This window comes from Rhinopithecus bieti, unplaced genomic scaffold (genome assembly GCF_001698545.2).
Source record: "Rhinopithecus bieti isolate Rb0 unplaced genomic scaffold, ASM169854v2 scaffold_34314, whole genome shotgun sequence".
Classification (NCBI taxonomy): Eukaryota; Metazoa; Chordata; class Mammalia; order Primates; family Cercopithecidae; genus Rhinopithecus; species Rhinopithecus bieti.
The window spans coordinates 170,236-185,854 of NW_016814736.1; the positions used below are offsets into that span (position 1 = coordinate 170,236).

General features: G+C 37.1%; 1 protein-coding gene across 3 annotated transcripts in view; it reads left to right on the forward strand.

Annotated features, from left to right (window-relative positions):
- The first annotated feature begins 447 nt into the window (after window positions 1-447).
- LUZP2 (leucine zipper protein 2) overlaps window positions 448-15,619 on the forward strand; it is a 583,280-nt gene continuing 568,108 nt past the window's right edge. For 2 of the 3 annotated variants that reach the window (XM_017851852.1, XM_017851851.1), the window contains exon 1: window positions 448-1,144. In XM_017851852.1, the coding sequence (XP_017707341.1) occupies window positions 699-1,144 (446 nt within the window). In that variant the 5' untranslated portion in view covers window positions 448-698. The remainder of the gene's footprint in view (window positions 1,145-15,619) is intronic. The other variant, XR_001881449.1, reaches the window with a different exon arrangement.

Sequence of the window (15,619 nt, forward strand, 5' to 3'; positions counted from 1 at the left end):
GATTAGAATTGTGCTATTTAATTTTTCTAATTAAATTTTCTAAATAGAGCCTATTAAATATTGGATATTTATGTTAGAACATTAAAAAATATAGAAAACAAAATGACCTACAAAACCTCTACCTTCCAGTACCATCATTCCGAGTTGATTATTGTTAACATCTTAATGATTTTTGTCCGCTAGGTCTCCTTGATGAGTTTCACCTGAGGAAAAGGACTCCTTCAGGTGTGTGAACTTGAGCCACTAGGTCCAACCCCATTGGCAGTTGCTGGTACAGACGACTGAAATCAGAGAGATCAGAAATCTTCAAAACCCAGAGCAGCAGATGTCTTAACGGTCCCGAAACGTTCTTAGGTTCTTTGCAGTCAACATTCACGGGTTAAGAAGCTTGCAATGCCATGACGGGCTGAGGGTGCATTTCTGGACGCTGCTTACTCCCGCTTCCTTCCATCTGTTTCAGGCAAATCATTATGCAGTTCTAATTAGAACAATCTTCTAAACACTCTCTCCAGAGCGACATTCTTCCAAACACGGTTTAAGCAGGCGAGAGACACCTGCCTAGGACCCTAAGCGTCAGGAAGTCTCTCCCAGTGAATTGGGTCTCATCTCCTGCCGAGTACGCAAGTTCAATTATTGGCAGATTCGGTTTCTACTCTCCGCGCCCCGCCCCGCGCCATCCTGGGGAGCAGCGGGAATAAATGATCCGCCCCTGGCCGGTGCTCACCCGACTGGCCAGAGCGCAGCGCGGTGACCGAAGCGCGCGGGGCGATCGCGAGGCGCCCCCTCCCTCTCCCCGCGCCGCCTCCAGCGCGAGTGACAGCGCGCCCTCCGGGCTCCGGAGCGGCGACGCCGAACAATCCCGGGCAGGGCTCGCCTCGCCGGTGACATCACTCCTGAAGATACTCCTCGCTCCCAGCGCCTGCCTTGCCCAGGCGTCGTCCGTGTGTCCATCTCCGCCTTTTCGCTGCCGAAGAGCGCTCATCACTGGCTGGGGACAGAGCCGGGCACCGAGGAGCGACAGGATCCCGAGGAGGAGAGAGAGCGAAGGCAGCGAGGGAAGGAGGACCCCGGCAGGCAGCAGCATGAAATTCAGCCCAGCGCACTACCTGCTGCCTCTCCTGCCCGCGCTGGTCCTCAGCACCAGGTGAGTCCAGGAGCGTGAGTGAACTGAGCCCGGGGCGCTGCCGGGGCGAGGTTGGTCCTACTGTGGGTCACCAGTGGGAGCTAAGGCACTTCAGCTGTTTGCATCTCCCGCCTAAGCAAGAGGGACGCTGTATGGTTTGGGCTCTGACATCCTTCTGAGAGAGCAGAGCCCTTTTCTAGTTATCCCAGCCCCTGGAGAAAGTCTTAGGATTGCTCTCAGTGAGGGATCAAAAGCTTTCTCTTCAGAAGGAGAGAAAAGACATTTTACCCTCCGGTCCTATTAGTAGCCAACAGATAACACGCGGTAAAAGAACAAAATAAAGAACGGAAATAGACGAGGGAATTACCACCAGGCAGTGTCTTTACATTGAAGTTGTCTTAATAGCCATAGAGCTTCTCCCTTCCCCCAAGTGTGCCTGATTTAAGGAAGTGGAAACCAGAGAAAACAGATTAATCCTGGAAGATGCTAAGACTTGTACAAAAGTTCCTGGACTCCTAAAATGGCCTGTTTCAACGTCTTGGATAAGCTTAGTGATAGGCGTTTTCTTTTTACTGTCTTGTGAACAGGTCTAATTAAAGAGCACAGAAGGCGATTAAAAGTTAAAAGACACACTCTCAGAGTGCTGATGCAGAGACCCTAGTCAGAAACAATTAAGTACTGTACTCCATCACTGGGCATGGATGGGACTTTAAGCCCCATTACAGAGGAACTATTTTTAGTGGAGATTTAAAATGCAGAGATTGAGAAGAGTTTTGTGACTCCCCACTGTTGATCAAGTCCCAAAGTTGTGATGGGTTTGCTTTTTTCTTCCACAAGCGCAGCACAACGGTGGACTGTTTAGTTGCCCAGGAGTGAGTCTTTATTCTGCATGCCCTTAGCATCATATTGGCAGCAACCTCTTTCCCTTGGCCACTGTAAAATAAAATAACCCACACAGGATGAAGATCCTTTCAAATCTACATGAATAGAAACATTATTTGATTGTGCATCTGATGGCAAATAACGTGGGGATATAGGGTTGTTTCTAATTCTGAAATGGAAAAAGGTGAAAAAAACTTTCTCTTACAAACCAAGTCTGTAAAATTCTTGATTCCGTTCCTAATCTACACACCTTCTTTCAGGCCTGTGTAACCAAACTTTCCTTTTAGTGTAGAGACTATGTTATTTACTCTCAATAATTGATAAATTTAGTCTTTCCTTGCAAACAAAGCCCAGGTGACTTTTCCAGATTAAAATGAAATGTGAGTTTCATTCTTCATTTTCTCTAAGGTTTGCTTGTCATTTCAAGTCATGAAGTGCAGATGGTTTTAAAGAACGCTAGTTTGTGTCCCAGTATTATGATTAGTTGCTCTAAATACAGAGCCCATTTTAATATTTGTGGTTAGCTCTCAACAGTTCAATACAAATTATGCATCACAGTTATTCTTTAAATTCTTGCCATTCACTCTAATGTTGTGATTTAGTCTTCTAGAGAAAGGAAATTTTCTAACTTTAGACACTTAAGTCAATGCCAGTCAATATACGCATAAAATAGTAAATATTTAAACAATAAAAATCCAGCCCACAGTGGTTTTAGACTGTGAACATCACTAGAGTTCCAAAAGTACATTTGCTTTTAAGGATACTATAATTATGAAAAGCTATATAGTCTCTAGCTTCCAAAGTTTTCATGTTCATTATCTAATGCAGGGTCAAAAGCCATTATCTTTTCCTTGCATGAAAGTGTTGATTTTGATAGGGATAAATTTCTTTAAAAATAGTTAACACACTTATTACAACAAAACCTGGAATAATCATCTAGTTCACTTTAGTTTTGAAACTTCTGCAATGCTTGCGATATGTGAAAACTATGACTGGTGATTAAATTTTACCAGAAGAGAATGCTGGGTTTGAAAAAAAAGGAAATGTTCATAATAAGTAGCATATCTTATTAGTGTGATTACTCTGTAGCAATTCATTTTACTGGATACCCAGAATACCCTGTGATATTGAACAAATCTGAAAAGGAATACGATGCTATCAGTGTCATTTTGCAAAGAAGAGACTATGTTTTAAAGATCTCTAACAGAAGGTCATTCTCTGTGTAATTTATCAGTTCTTATAGGCACATGCTTAAAGTGTAGATTAGAACCTAAACTGAGCAGCTTTGCAAGACAGTTGTGTTAGTAGGGATGAGCTTATTGTCCTGCTGGGAAAAGCTGAGTGGTTCAGCCATGGCCACCTGTGACAGTGGGTTTTCTCGCCAAAGACTTCTGTTAACTTCGTTTCTTAGTCAGTAGTCGCGTATGTGAAGCAAATGGTATTTCACAGGTTTAGATCATGCTGGAGGCATTAGCAGTGGGTGGCAATTGCTAGTTTTTCCTATAGCCTTTGAGTAATCTCACCTGTCTTTTATTGTCAAACTCTTGCCCAAGTGTAGGTAATACAGAGCAGAGACTCTTAAGGAAAAAAAGAGATTTGTTTCATTCTATCTTTCTCTGAGTGCATTGCCTTAATAGTTTGCTATCTTATTTCCAATAGGTCTGAAGTTCAGTTGTATTTTAAAGTAACTTGTTCACTGAGACAAACGCTGCAGGTGAAAAGGCAGTCTTTTGACTGTGTTGTGAACAGGTCTAATGGTATCTAGCCCACAGCAACTGTCTTTTAAATAGACATTTTGAATAGAAAATAATGCTACCTTTTAAATAGACATTTTGAATAGCTTTCTCTTCTTGTTTGTTCCTCCTCCTCACCTTTTCTGAAGCAACTTTAGATGCTGAAGCACAAAATCCCATCATTTAATCACAGCGAACATCAATGGCCCCCAATCAGACTTAATGTATTTGTCCTGAAAGAAAACGAAATGTTCACTTTACACAAAAGCCAAGTATTTTTCTCTGTTTTACTGGTAAACCCCATAGAGTTTTAAAAAAAGAAAAAGAGCTGTTTAATTTCCTGGCATATGGTCTCTCGTGTTTAGAAAGTGCATATAAATTACAAAAAAATCAAGTTAATGATATGAATAATGTAACTAATACAGAAACTCATTTAAACTGTACACAAATAAATGTGGTCAAAGAAAGCAAGCATGTTGGTTTAATAGCTTTGGAGAAGAATGACTGTACTTTTAAGATAGCCCTGTTGTATAGTATTAAATTGCTATTCCAAGATAGCCAGTAATTGACTTCAGAAAGAAGTAGTATAGGTATTGAAAGTAATGGTAGGGTGAAAAATTCTTTAGAAGTTCTTGGTGAAAAGGAACCCATGGAGTGCTGGAGAAGGCTTGTGCTTTATTCTGCTGAACCTCTGTTCCTTTATGCTGTGGTTATGCTCTCGATGCCTTTGGATTGTTAACTTTTAAATGACTTAATAGGGAGAGAGACATGGCAGGGGAGGAGTGAAGGTCTACTGACTTCTGGTGGTTTTCCATGAAGCAAGAACTTTGAGGACATGATCGGTTATAGTCCTCCCAATAGGAGTCACCTTAGAGGTCTCTCCTGGGCCCTCTGATCAGCAGTCACACTACATGTTTATTTTGGAATCTTTTTAGATGATACTATATATTGAAGATGCCCCAGACTATTTGTTCCATGAATTAAACTAACCTCAAGATCTACTTCATTTGTAGAATAAAGGACAAGAATCACCATAAACACAATGAGAACACACAACAAATATTTCCACCCAAATAAATTTGATGCAAGAAGCAGTCTTACCTTAACCCTCCTGAAATAGTTTGAGACAATATGAGTTTCTTTCCTAAGTCCTGTGCACAGTGTCTGCCACACATGACATTTTATAGGATGCTACCTACATTCCTTTATTTGTGATAAAAATTGCACCTTCCATGTAAATGAGATAGAGGAATGGCGTTCTTAAGAAGACATTAACACACAAATATTCTGACTTCTCAAATTGCAGTTTTGGACCTTAGTTGCCTATTTCCAATAGCAGTTTTAAAAAATGACTTATCTGGTTATTATCTTTGTGGATTGAATTTTCTCCATGACTAATGATAGGGACACCTCAAATATTTGATTTGTCTGTGCAGTTGTACTTAACCAAACTCCATGTAATTGAAAGGAAGAACTTGACCTTCTAACCAGGAAGCAAAGATAACTGAAACCACTGAGGAATGCATGATTCTAATGAAAAAAAAATGTTTTCTCATGTGTGTTATAAGAAACTATGTGTGCAGCTGTTTCTCAGTGACTTCTAGAAGATTTGCTAAAATCCCTTTTACAAATGGTGCTAAATCATTTAAGTAACCCGATTAAACAGGTACTGTTTAAAATTATGATTCCTTTTCTGAGAAATCCAAAAAGACTCTCTGAACTTGTCTTCATCCCTGTAGACATGTCTTTGATGTTTCATTATCATACATTAAGAATGTGCCTGCCAGCAGTCGGTTATTGCATGAATCATCAGGGCAACACAACAATAGAGTAGTTGTATATATCCATAATCTAGTCATATACACAAATCATTGTATGTAAAACAAAATTCGGTAAATAACAAAATTTTACACAAATTTCTAAGTGTGAATGAAGGAAAGAGTAATTAATGCCAATTAAGGGGTGTCTGGGGCAACTTCTACTTTCCAAAGATATTGAGAAGAAAAATATTTTGTAATCAACCTCAATATCCTGCCACACTTACTATATGTTATTAGGTAAGCTTCTTATCCTCTCTATCCAGTTTTCTGATGTAGAACACAGACCTTCTCGTAACACCTACTTGAGAAGGTAACAGTCTTCAATTGTAAGGACTAAATGAGTTTATCCATGAAAAGAGTTTAGCATATTCCCTGGAACACAGTAAGTACCCAACAGAGGTTAGCCTGTACAGTTATTATGGTACTATTAATGTTATTTTCATGAAATCTTTGTGATTGATTTGGCCATAGCAGAAAAAAGAAAAAATTATATAGATACAAATCAATTAGGTGACATGAAATTAACAAGAAGCATAGTCATCATCAAAAAAAAAAAAAAAAGAATGATTGGTAGAGAAGAGAGGAAGTCAGAGATGTAACGGGGGTTATTTGATTATTAGGCTAGTTCTTCTCTACAGTGTACTGTTTCTTTATTTGTTTGTTTGTTTTTGAGATGGAATCTTGCTCTGTCGCCAGGCTGGAGTGCAGTGGTGTGATCTCGGCTCACTGCAATCTCCGCCTCCTGGGTTCAAGTAGTTCTCTGCCGCAGCTTCCTGAGTAGCTGGGATTACAGGCACCTGCCACCATGCCCGACTGATTTTTTTTGTATTTTCAGTAAAGATGGGGTTTCACCGTCTTGGCCAGACTGGTCTTGAACCCATGATCCACCCGCCTTGGCCTCCCAAAGTGCTGGGATTACAGGCATAAGCCACCGTGCTTGGCCCCTCCAAAGTGTTTTTGATGGTGCTGTGCACTTTGGTGAACACCATGAAGATCTGGAATATTTAACTTAATGACTTAGAATAAGATTTAGCATAAAAGTGAATATTTGTCCATTTGTATACCTAATTAAAATGTAATTGCTATAAATTTTGATATGAAATCCAAGCTATGAGTACAAGTGTCAATGAATAAAAGTGAAAGTTTTCAAACTATGTAGGTAGGGTAGATTTGAAAGTTTTTATGACTTTATTTTCTACTTCTTCATTGATTTCATCATTTACCAGCAACATTTAAAAGGTACAAATGTTTAGAAAAAATAAAGAAATAAAAGATAGTATTGACATTTTTTTCTACTATGGAGAACAAATTAAGAACCACTGATATAGAGGAAGCCCAACTATTAGAGTTTTAAAAACGACTATATAAAAGGGACCTTATATTGTCAGTTTTTAAATAGCTTTAGTGGTTGTTGAGCTTCAACTAGTTTGTACATACATTATCATAAACTTTTCACAGTTATGTAATAAAATTCTGACGTTTACATGAACAATATATTTCTCTTTGTTTTGCTATAGATTACTGTGTGAATGTGAATGTGTTGACAATGACATCTGTCAACTGAGTGGATCATAGAAAAGGGTGTACTTTACCTCTAAGAGTAGATGAAAGGTACAGATCATGTCAAGCTTGCATCAGAGAAAGTGCAAATATTTACTAAGACTTCTAAGAACTTTGCTTCATGAGTATGAAGACACAAGGTGAAGGTCACCCAAGTAAACAGCGTGCTCTGAGGATTCTTTCATACCCTAGGAGACATAATTATGCCATAGGTAGTGATTGCATTGCAATTATGTCTGAATTGTTTGGTGTTGCTTTCTAGTGTTTTAATCTCTTTAAGTGTACTTTTAAAAAGCCTACTATTGGGAAACATACTGTGAACACAAGATTGTGTTCAATCCAAAGCCTTACAATTTAGAGGTGAGAAAACTGAAACCCAGGGTGACTGAGACTTGCCCAAGGTCATAAAGGGAAACAAACTAGAACCCAGAACTTTCCACTATATTCATTCTGTTCTGTTATGTGAATGTTCTCTATGATATAGCTCTTCTGTAATTAAGCAACATGTGTCTAGTTGGTACCTACAAAGCATCCAGAACTATTCTAGTTATTATGGAGTATAAAGTAACTTAAAAATAAATTACCCCACCACATGTAATCATCATAAAACAACAGGCCATAAGACAAAGGGAATTACAGTAATAAGAAGTTGAATATCCTGTATTCAGTAGATTTTTGAAGAATAAGCTAGAATAAATAAGATTCTAGGTCATTTTCAAAACTCAAAACAGAGTCATTAATGAGTTCTCATCATTGCACATAATTTACCTCCCAAAAGATATATCTATCATGGTTCCTGCTGACCTTTCAGTTGTATTGTAAGGTGATATTTTTGGTGCCTTTGAGATCTTTCCATTGAAAGTATTTCCTATAACTATAGTTCTTAGACATTTGCTCATATAAATCTCACTTGTTAAATCTATGCTGAAACTGTGCTATTTCTCAATGGGCAGCGTGCTAACTATCTTGGAAAGATGTGTTCCTTAATGTGTTCATACCCGGCTTTAATATAAGATGACATTACATTTTCTTTGGTTTACATTTCTCTACACTTTCATCATAGCTTATGTGAGGATGATATAGTTATAGCTATATAATATTTTTAGTTTCAGATGGTTGTAGATTATTCTACCTGCATATGTTATAAGCTCTTCACCTTTCATATGTTCTTTAACCATTCTGAAACTTAATTGTCTCCTCTATAAAAAGTAAAATAATAACTTCTAACATTTAGGGCCATTAAGATTAAATCAAATGTATTCAAATTGTGTCTCAGGGCACGTAACTGTGCCTTGTAGTCCCTCAGAAAATTCTAAGACATGTTTGTTATTATTATACATAGATATGATAATTTAATATGTTTATTTTATATAGAACACCTCAAGCAATCAACATGTAATTTAATAATTTTATTAAAATTCAAAATAAATGAAGTCCTTTAATTTCATAGTTCTATACTAATATAGCCAAAATTATAAAATTATAATTTTTTTCTAATAAGATTCTCCTGGGGCCAGGGCAAGTAGGGAACTAACCCAATGAATGACTTTCATGAAGATGTGAAACATTACCCATTTCTGTGACAGAATGCACTTTAGAGAGTACCTAAAGAGAAAATGCTTTACTCTAATTTCTAATCCTTGCTGATAATTAAATAAGTGAAGGTCATAAGCATTTGGCATCTCATCTTCAGTTTCCTCTTTTCATTTTTTCCTTTCTTGTTTAGAAAATAAATGAGACTAAAAGTGTGCAGTGACTCACTGTCTTCCAAACCAGTTCTCAGAAACGAGTTAAGGTATCGGTAAGGGCTGAATCAGGTCCTAGGACTTTCATCTCATATCCCCTGTGGAGGATGTGACTTCTTCTGACTTCCTCCTGCCTGTCCTGCAGAGAGTTATGATGGTTTCTGGCCACCAGATTCTGATTCATAACATACTGCTACCATCTAGAATCACTTACTCAGTGAGTGCTGATAAATGGAGTCAGGGAGTGTAGGGGAGGAATGGAGATGACAAGAGGTGTTTGTCGTGTTGCATGAGGTTAAATCCAAAAGACTGTGAGCTTAAATGGAGACTCTGAATCAGACTTACTTGTTATATGCATTTAGAAATGTCAATGAATATCTCTTAGCCATATTTAACAGTGCCTCTCTTATAGAAACGTCAAGAGGATTGAATAAACTAATGTATAAAGAGTAGCATCCAGCACAGAGAAATACAGCTCACTATGTTGACAGTCTTACATTATCTAATTAAAGTTTTACCCTACCAGATTGTACATGAATGTCAGCAAAAGAGATCATTGAGAAAACCTCATGTGGCATAGGCAAGTTAGAATTGTTGATGAAGAGATTGTGGAGCTCACACCTAACCTCCTTTATGACAAACTGAAAAACCAAATACAATGGTGTTTTTCCTTCAAGAACATGCAGCTAATTTGGGGCTAATGTGGAGGCCAGTTCTCTATTATCTTAACCAATTTCAGTTGGGAACACTAATTTAAACACCTATAACACTTCTAAGAGAAAAAAAATAAGGAAAGTCAGTATTACCTGACCTGGTTTCTATCTGGTGCCTGAAGCTCCAAATTATGTTGCTAATATGGTTAAATATTAAATATAGGTATAAAATAATTATTACAATTATATTTCCATATTCATTATTTTAAAGAGGGTTCATTGTTCAAGTTTACCTACAGGTGGCAGGACTAAATGTGTAAATCATAAAACAAGGGCAGCATAACATTAACAAGACAATTGACAAGTTGAAGCTCCTGGACTTCTAAAATTAAGTAATCCTACAATGGGGTAAGTTTGGTCATGACCTGCAGAGAATGTTCCAGAAGAGGGACTAGGATTGCAGAAAGGAAGGAGAAACTTAGCACAATTGAGCTACTGGAATGTAGTGTGCTTGGAAAGAGACTATACGAGTGGAAGGAAAAGCCCCACTCACTAGCCTTCCCGCTTGTACTTTATATATAATTTTCTCTTTTTTTAACACTTGCAGTCATTTATTCCTGGCCTTTGCAGTAAACTAAGCATTGGGCAGGAAAAGGTGGGAAAGTCTCTGAATTATAAAAGAAACAAGAAAATGTGTGAAAAATTGGAGTAACATCTTAGGAAGACACAGATATGGGCTGCAACTTTATATTGTTGTAGCTTTTGCCTTCAGATGCCACGGAGAAAAATGTGAGCTCTTTCTGCATGCAAGTTCACATAAAAAGTGAGGGGATTTGTTTTCTTTTCTGACATGACAGTTTAGAAAGATATTGAAATATATCAAATCCCTTTTTTGTGTTCTCTATATATCTTTATTTCAGTTGGCCATTTTATACAATTATAACCTACAGGTTAGACCAAGATTTCTGAGGACTAATCACGTCTCTAGAAGTGCTAGCTGCTTACTCTTTGTCACTTAATCCTTACCTATGACAAAATATTATATTCACATAATTATATTCATATTCATCACTAGGGACATCTAAGTTTTGCACTAATTAAATGACTCCCATATTCCCCCAGCTAGAAATTGGTCAGATGCTAGGTTATTATTCTGAGAATGGCTTTATGAATAAAACTATAGGACTGCCTATATAGAATCTAATCTCTGTATAAAGGTATAGTGAAGAAAAGTAATAATCAGTACTACAAATAAGAAAGCAGAAGCTAAACCATACTGGCAAATGGCTGCATGTTTTCAGTAGGTGAGACAGAGTACATGAAACATTTTCTTAAAATAAATCAACTAAAATATTCATTAGTTTGAAGACCAGCCAAGTAAAGCCTTTATTATAAATACAAAAGTTTGCCAGGTGATACATGTTCTCAATTTAGAGTTTCTCCAAGTATGCGCCTCATTCTAATTGAATGAGAATGACCTGTGAGGATCCTTAAAAAGACAGGTTTCAGTTCCTACCCTAGACATTGAATTTTCACTTTAATATGGAACTTGGGGCGCTTCCTATATATACGAGAGCTTAGAAACCACAGTTCTAGTATTTCAGAACTACAAAGTCTAGTATACTTTCATCTCTTTGCCATTTACTCAACATGCAAACTGTAGCTGAAGTCAGGAGAATGGGAAGATGCTGATGTTTTGGCAAAAGTCACACTTTTACCCGTGTGTATAACTACATTTAGTAAATGAGGATGTCATTGTGCACCAGGCTGCTTTTATCAGTCAATTTAAACGAAAATAATTATCTGCCTCACATACCTTTCTTTAAAGGGCTGAGAAAATGCTCAAATAAATTGTGTAAAATATTTACATGGATTTATCAGGGTGCATACTGTATTTAGAAAATATGTAACAAAAGGTGAAATGTCTGAGATAAACTACAAATAATTCAAACTTTATCTCCCTCCCTAGCTTTCATCACTGCAAGTTGTGTAATAAAGAGGCGAAAAAACAAGACCTACACGTGAAGCCATAAAAATGCTTGTTCTAGGGCCGGGCGCGGTGGCTCACGCCTGTAATCCCCCCGCGAGCTTTGGGAGCCGGGCCGCGCGGATTACCGAAGGTCAGGAGATCGAGCCATCCGGGCGGCTAAGACGGCGAAACCCCGCTCTCTTGCTAAAAAATACAAAAATTAGCCGGCGCGCGGTGGAAGGCGCCTGTTAGTCCCGCTACTTCGGGGAGCTGAGACAGGAGAATGGCGGTGAACCCCGGGGAGGCGGAGTTGCAGGAGCCGGATCGCGCCAGCTGCCACTCCGCCTGGGGATTGGGCAAGACTCATCTCAAAAAAAAAAAAAAAAAAAAAAAAAAATGGCTTGTTCTAGTCTACTTAGGAAAGGAAATCTGAACTTTCAAAATGAGGAGAAGTAATATTTACCTGGTAAAAATTAATGTTTTGATCATCTTCTCTCTACTCCCCATAAATGGTGGCTGGTTTTGCATGATGTTAAATAATTTTTTTCAGAGAAATGTGTGCATTAAATAGAATATGCAGCTATGCCAGTCATATTTCCTTAGTGCCTAACCTCTGTATCATTAGTTAATTCTCCTAGAGTGAAAAAAGGCTCAAAAGGTAATATAAATAATAATATAATATTTATAATAATATAAATGAATAATGCTTAGCAATTATATAATACCATCAACCAGGTTAATCTTTACAATAAACCTTGAGGTGATGATTGATGTTGCCCTAATTTTATAGCTGTAGAAACTAAGGCGTATGAGATTAGATTACTTGGCCAACATTATAAATGGTAAGCAGTGGAGTCTAATGGCCCTAGAACATTCATTCTTAATCACTGTACTACAGTGCCTCCTAGGATGTAAAGTGAAGTTCTGGAATGGCCTTAAATTTTGGTGTTGGCTTCATTTATGGGTTCTAGTTGCATGCCCTTCCACAAATAAATAAGTAGCCAACATTTTATATACAGTTAAAGAAGGAAGGCAAAATGTTACTTTTTCTCAGGTAAGCTCACAACTAAAGGTGACAGAAGATCCTTTCTTTCAAGTTCTAACTAAAATGTTTATTTTGTTTTGTTGTAAAAGAAAATAATCATATATTAGCATGTTAATATCTTTATGTGTGGAGGTTGTTTTCTAAAAAAATACCAGTGAACTACAGTTTTCTACTGCCTGGCTCCAGATGTCTTCCAAGTGTTATTGTGGGGCTTAGGAACAAGTATGTGGAATCAGGCTGACCTGTGGTCTAATTATAGCTTGGTATCTTCTACGTATGTCATTCCAGGTAGCTGTCTCAATTCCTCAGACTCATAATTTAATTTTTAAAAATAATTTATAACAGTAGCTAAAAGTTACTGCTTGTTTTCCATGTGTAAGAATTGTACTACAAATTTGTCTAAATTTACTTTAAATTTATTTTAAATTTAAATTCCACGTCAGAATCCTGAGACAATAAATGTTGGCAATAAAATTTTTGATGGCCAGACATTTGGGAAGTAACTCAGAAACTAAGGAGCTATTGGGACTACATGTAGACTGATGGGACAAAAAACTTGTGTCATACACACGTGATGTGTGTGATGAGTTCAGGGTACAGTGCACGGTAGGTTCTTGCCCCCTGTTTGCATGCTGACTCTCAAGACATTCCATATAGGAAACAGTATCACCTTTGGTTTTAGAGATGTGAAAAGCAACAAACTCAGCATTCACATTTGGTCTGTCCTGAGAGCCTTAGCATATAATAATAACACCCAGATTTTTCTTAGGAAGTTGTTTGGCTGGAACTGTTCTTCCACTGGTAATCAGAAGATGGCACTGTGAAGTATAGTACAGTCATAACTGTTCTAGAATTAACTTATTCATAGACTGATACATTCACCTTGAAATTTGTATCTAAAAAGAGTATATAATATGTACTACATGATATATACAGTATATATAATATATGGTATATATTGTGTATGTGGTATAGTATATATTATGTAGTGTATATAGTATATATAATATATAGTATATATGTATTATGTAGCATATATTATATGCATATTTTAATAAATACATTTATTACTCACAGACATCTTACATTTTTCTGAATACTTATCCTTAAAAATAGGGTTACATATAACATATTTTATATGTTATATATACATAATATGTACATATATTCTGTAGTATATATTGTATGCATATTTTAATAAATATTTTAAACACATTGCTCATAGATATTTTGCATTTTTCTGAATACTTATCCTTGAAAGTAGGCTTATTTGATAACACACTATCATTAGCTTATTCCAGTAATCACTACAGTGTTTCTTCTATGTCTACCTTTTTCTCGAAGGAGCATAGACTTGCAAGTTTAATAATGTATACATTTCCCCTATATATTATTTTACTCAAGTGACATAACATTAAGTTAATTCTCAAAGACGGCCTTGACAGGTAGTGGGCAATGTGTGAGGGAGACATAATATCTGGCATTTTTATAATATTTTAATTTTAATTGTTATACATGCTCATAACTCCTCACAACATCTTATGTAGCAATTTGTAATAACCTATTTTATGGATGAAGAGAATTTTAGTAATGGCACCCAGGTAGCTTAATCCCAGGGCTCTGAATTCCACATTCACAAGACCAAAGTTGCTTTGGAACCTTAAAAGTTGGGGTGCAAAGGAGGCAGAGTTACCGGATGGCTAACTCTTATGCCTTAAAGAAGTAAAAGGAAAGAGCAGAGTGTACTGAGGATTTAAATTGTGATGCTGCCCATTTATATATTTGGAAGATGAAGCCACAGTTACCAGCCTGGCAGGACTAAAGAAGATAGTGCCTATGCAATGTTTGGCATGTTTTGCCATATTGGCTTTGGTTCTATATTGGCTTGGCTGCATTTCATAAGTTCCTGTAAGAACCTACCTGTAACCCTTGCCACCTTAATCAGTTGAGATTCAGGTTTTTTGGTATGCATGAGAAAATCCCAAATTACAATGCCTTAAAGAAGATATAAATTTATTTCTCTCACACACGAGGTATATAACAGGCAGGAAATCCAGGACTGGCTGGTTCTCCATGGTCAGCAAGTGAGCAAAGAGAGCTGCATTCTAACCTTATGGGCTTCAGGTACTTTAAACTTCATCAACCCTTACTCTGTTAAATATATATACATATACCACATCTATATTATATAACATATTGTTTTGTGACTGTGTTGATATAAAGATTAAAATGTCAATATTACATATCTACTTCAAGCTAAAAATTCATTTTTTAGTTCTAATTAAAGAGATATCTATATCTTTGTGGGCCAAAAAATGTATTGTGGACCATTGGCCATTGACTCTGTGCTGCTGTGCCAAGTGGATAAATTAGCCATGTCAGCAAGGACCCCAGCTCCTTCCAGCTTGTTGCTCTGTTGGGGTCTTTGCCCTCATGATCCAAGATGGCCACAAGATCTCAAATCATCCTTCTAAATAGCAGCATGGAGGAAGGACACACTGCTTTCCTTTTATGAACACTCCCCGTTTGCCAGTCTTAGTAGAGTAGCTATTCCCATATAAAAGGGAGTCTGGTACTTGTAGCCTTCTTACCTCTGCCGTATATTCACTTAAGAATATATTGGACGCTCTGTCATACTGTCTGTGCCTTCCCTTCTGATTGTTTATGTAATTCTCTGCTATGTAAATCGATTCAATTGCTCCAAAAGAAGTTGTCTTTTTTGTGTATAGTAAGTCCTTATTTAATGTCCTTCATAGATTTTTGGAAACTATAACTTATGTGAAATGATGTGTAGCAAGTTTCCTCCAAAGTCCTTTCTGATGTTGGTGAGAAAAAATATCATTTTGTTCTACATGACAACTTTACAGTGATGTGAAAGCTGGTGCCTGTCACTAGAATTTTTTTAAATAATTAAAAAATAAACAGAAAACAATACAATGGCAAGTTTTTTGGATTAGAATCATTATTTTAGCTTACAAGGATGGTAGAAGTTTATATCAGTTGGATATTTGCTGGGAGATAGGGACAGATAGGGACAGAGCTAGGGAATAGCACTTAAAAGGAGTATTTATAAGTAATAATCTTTATGT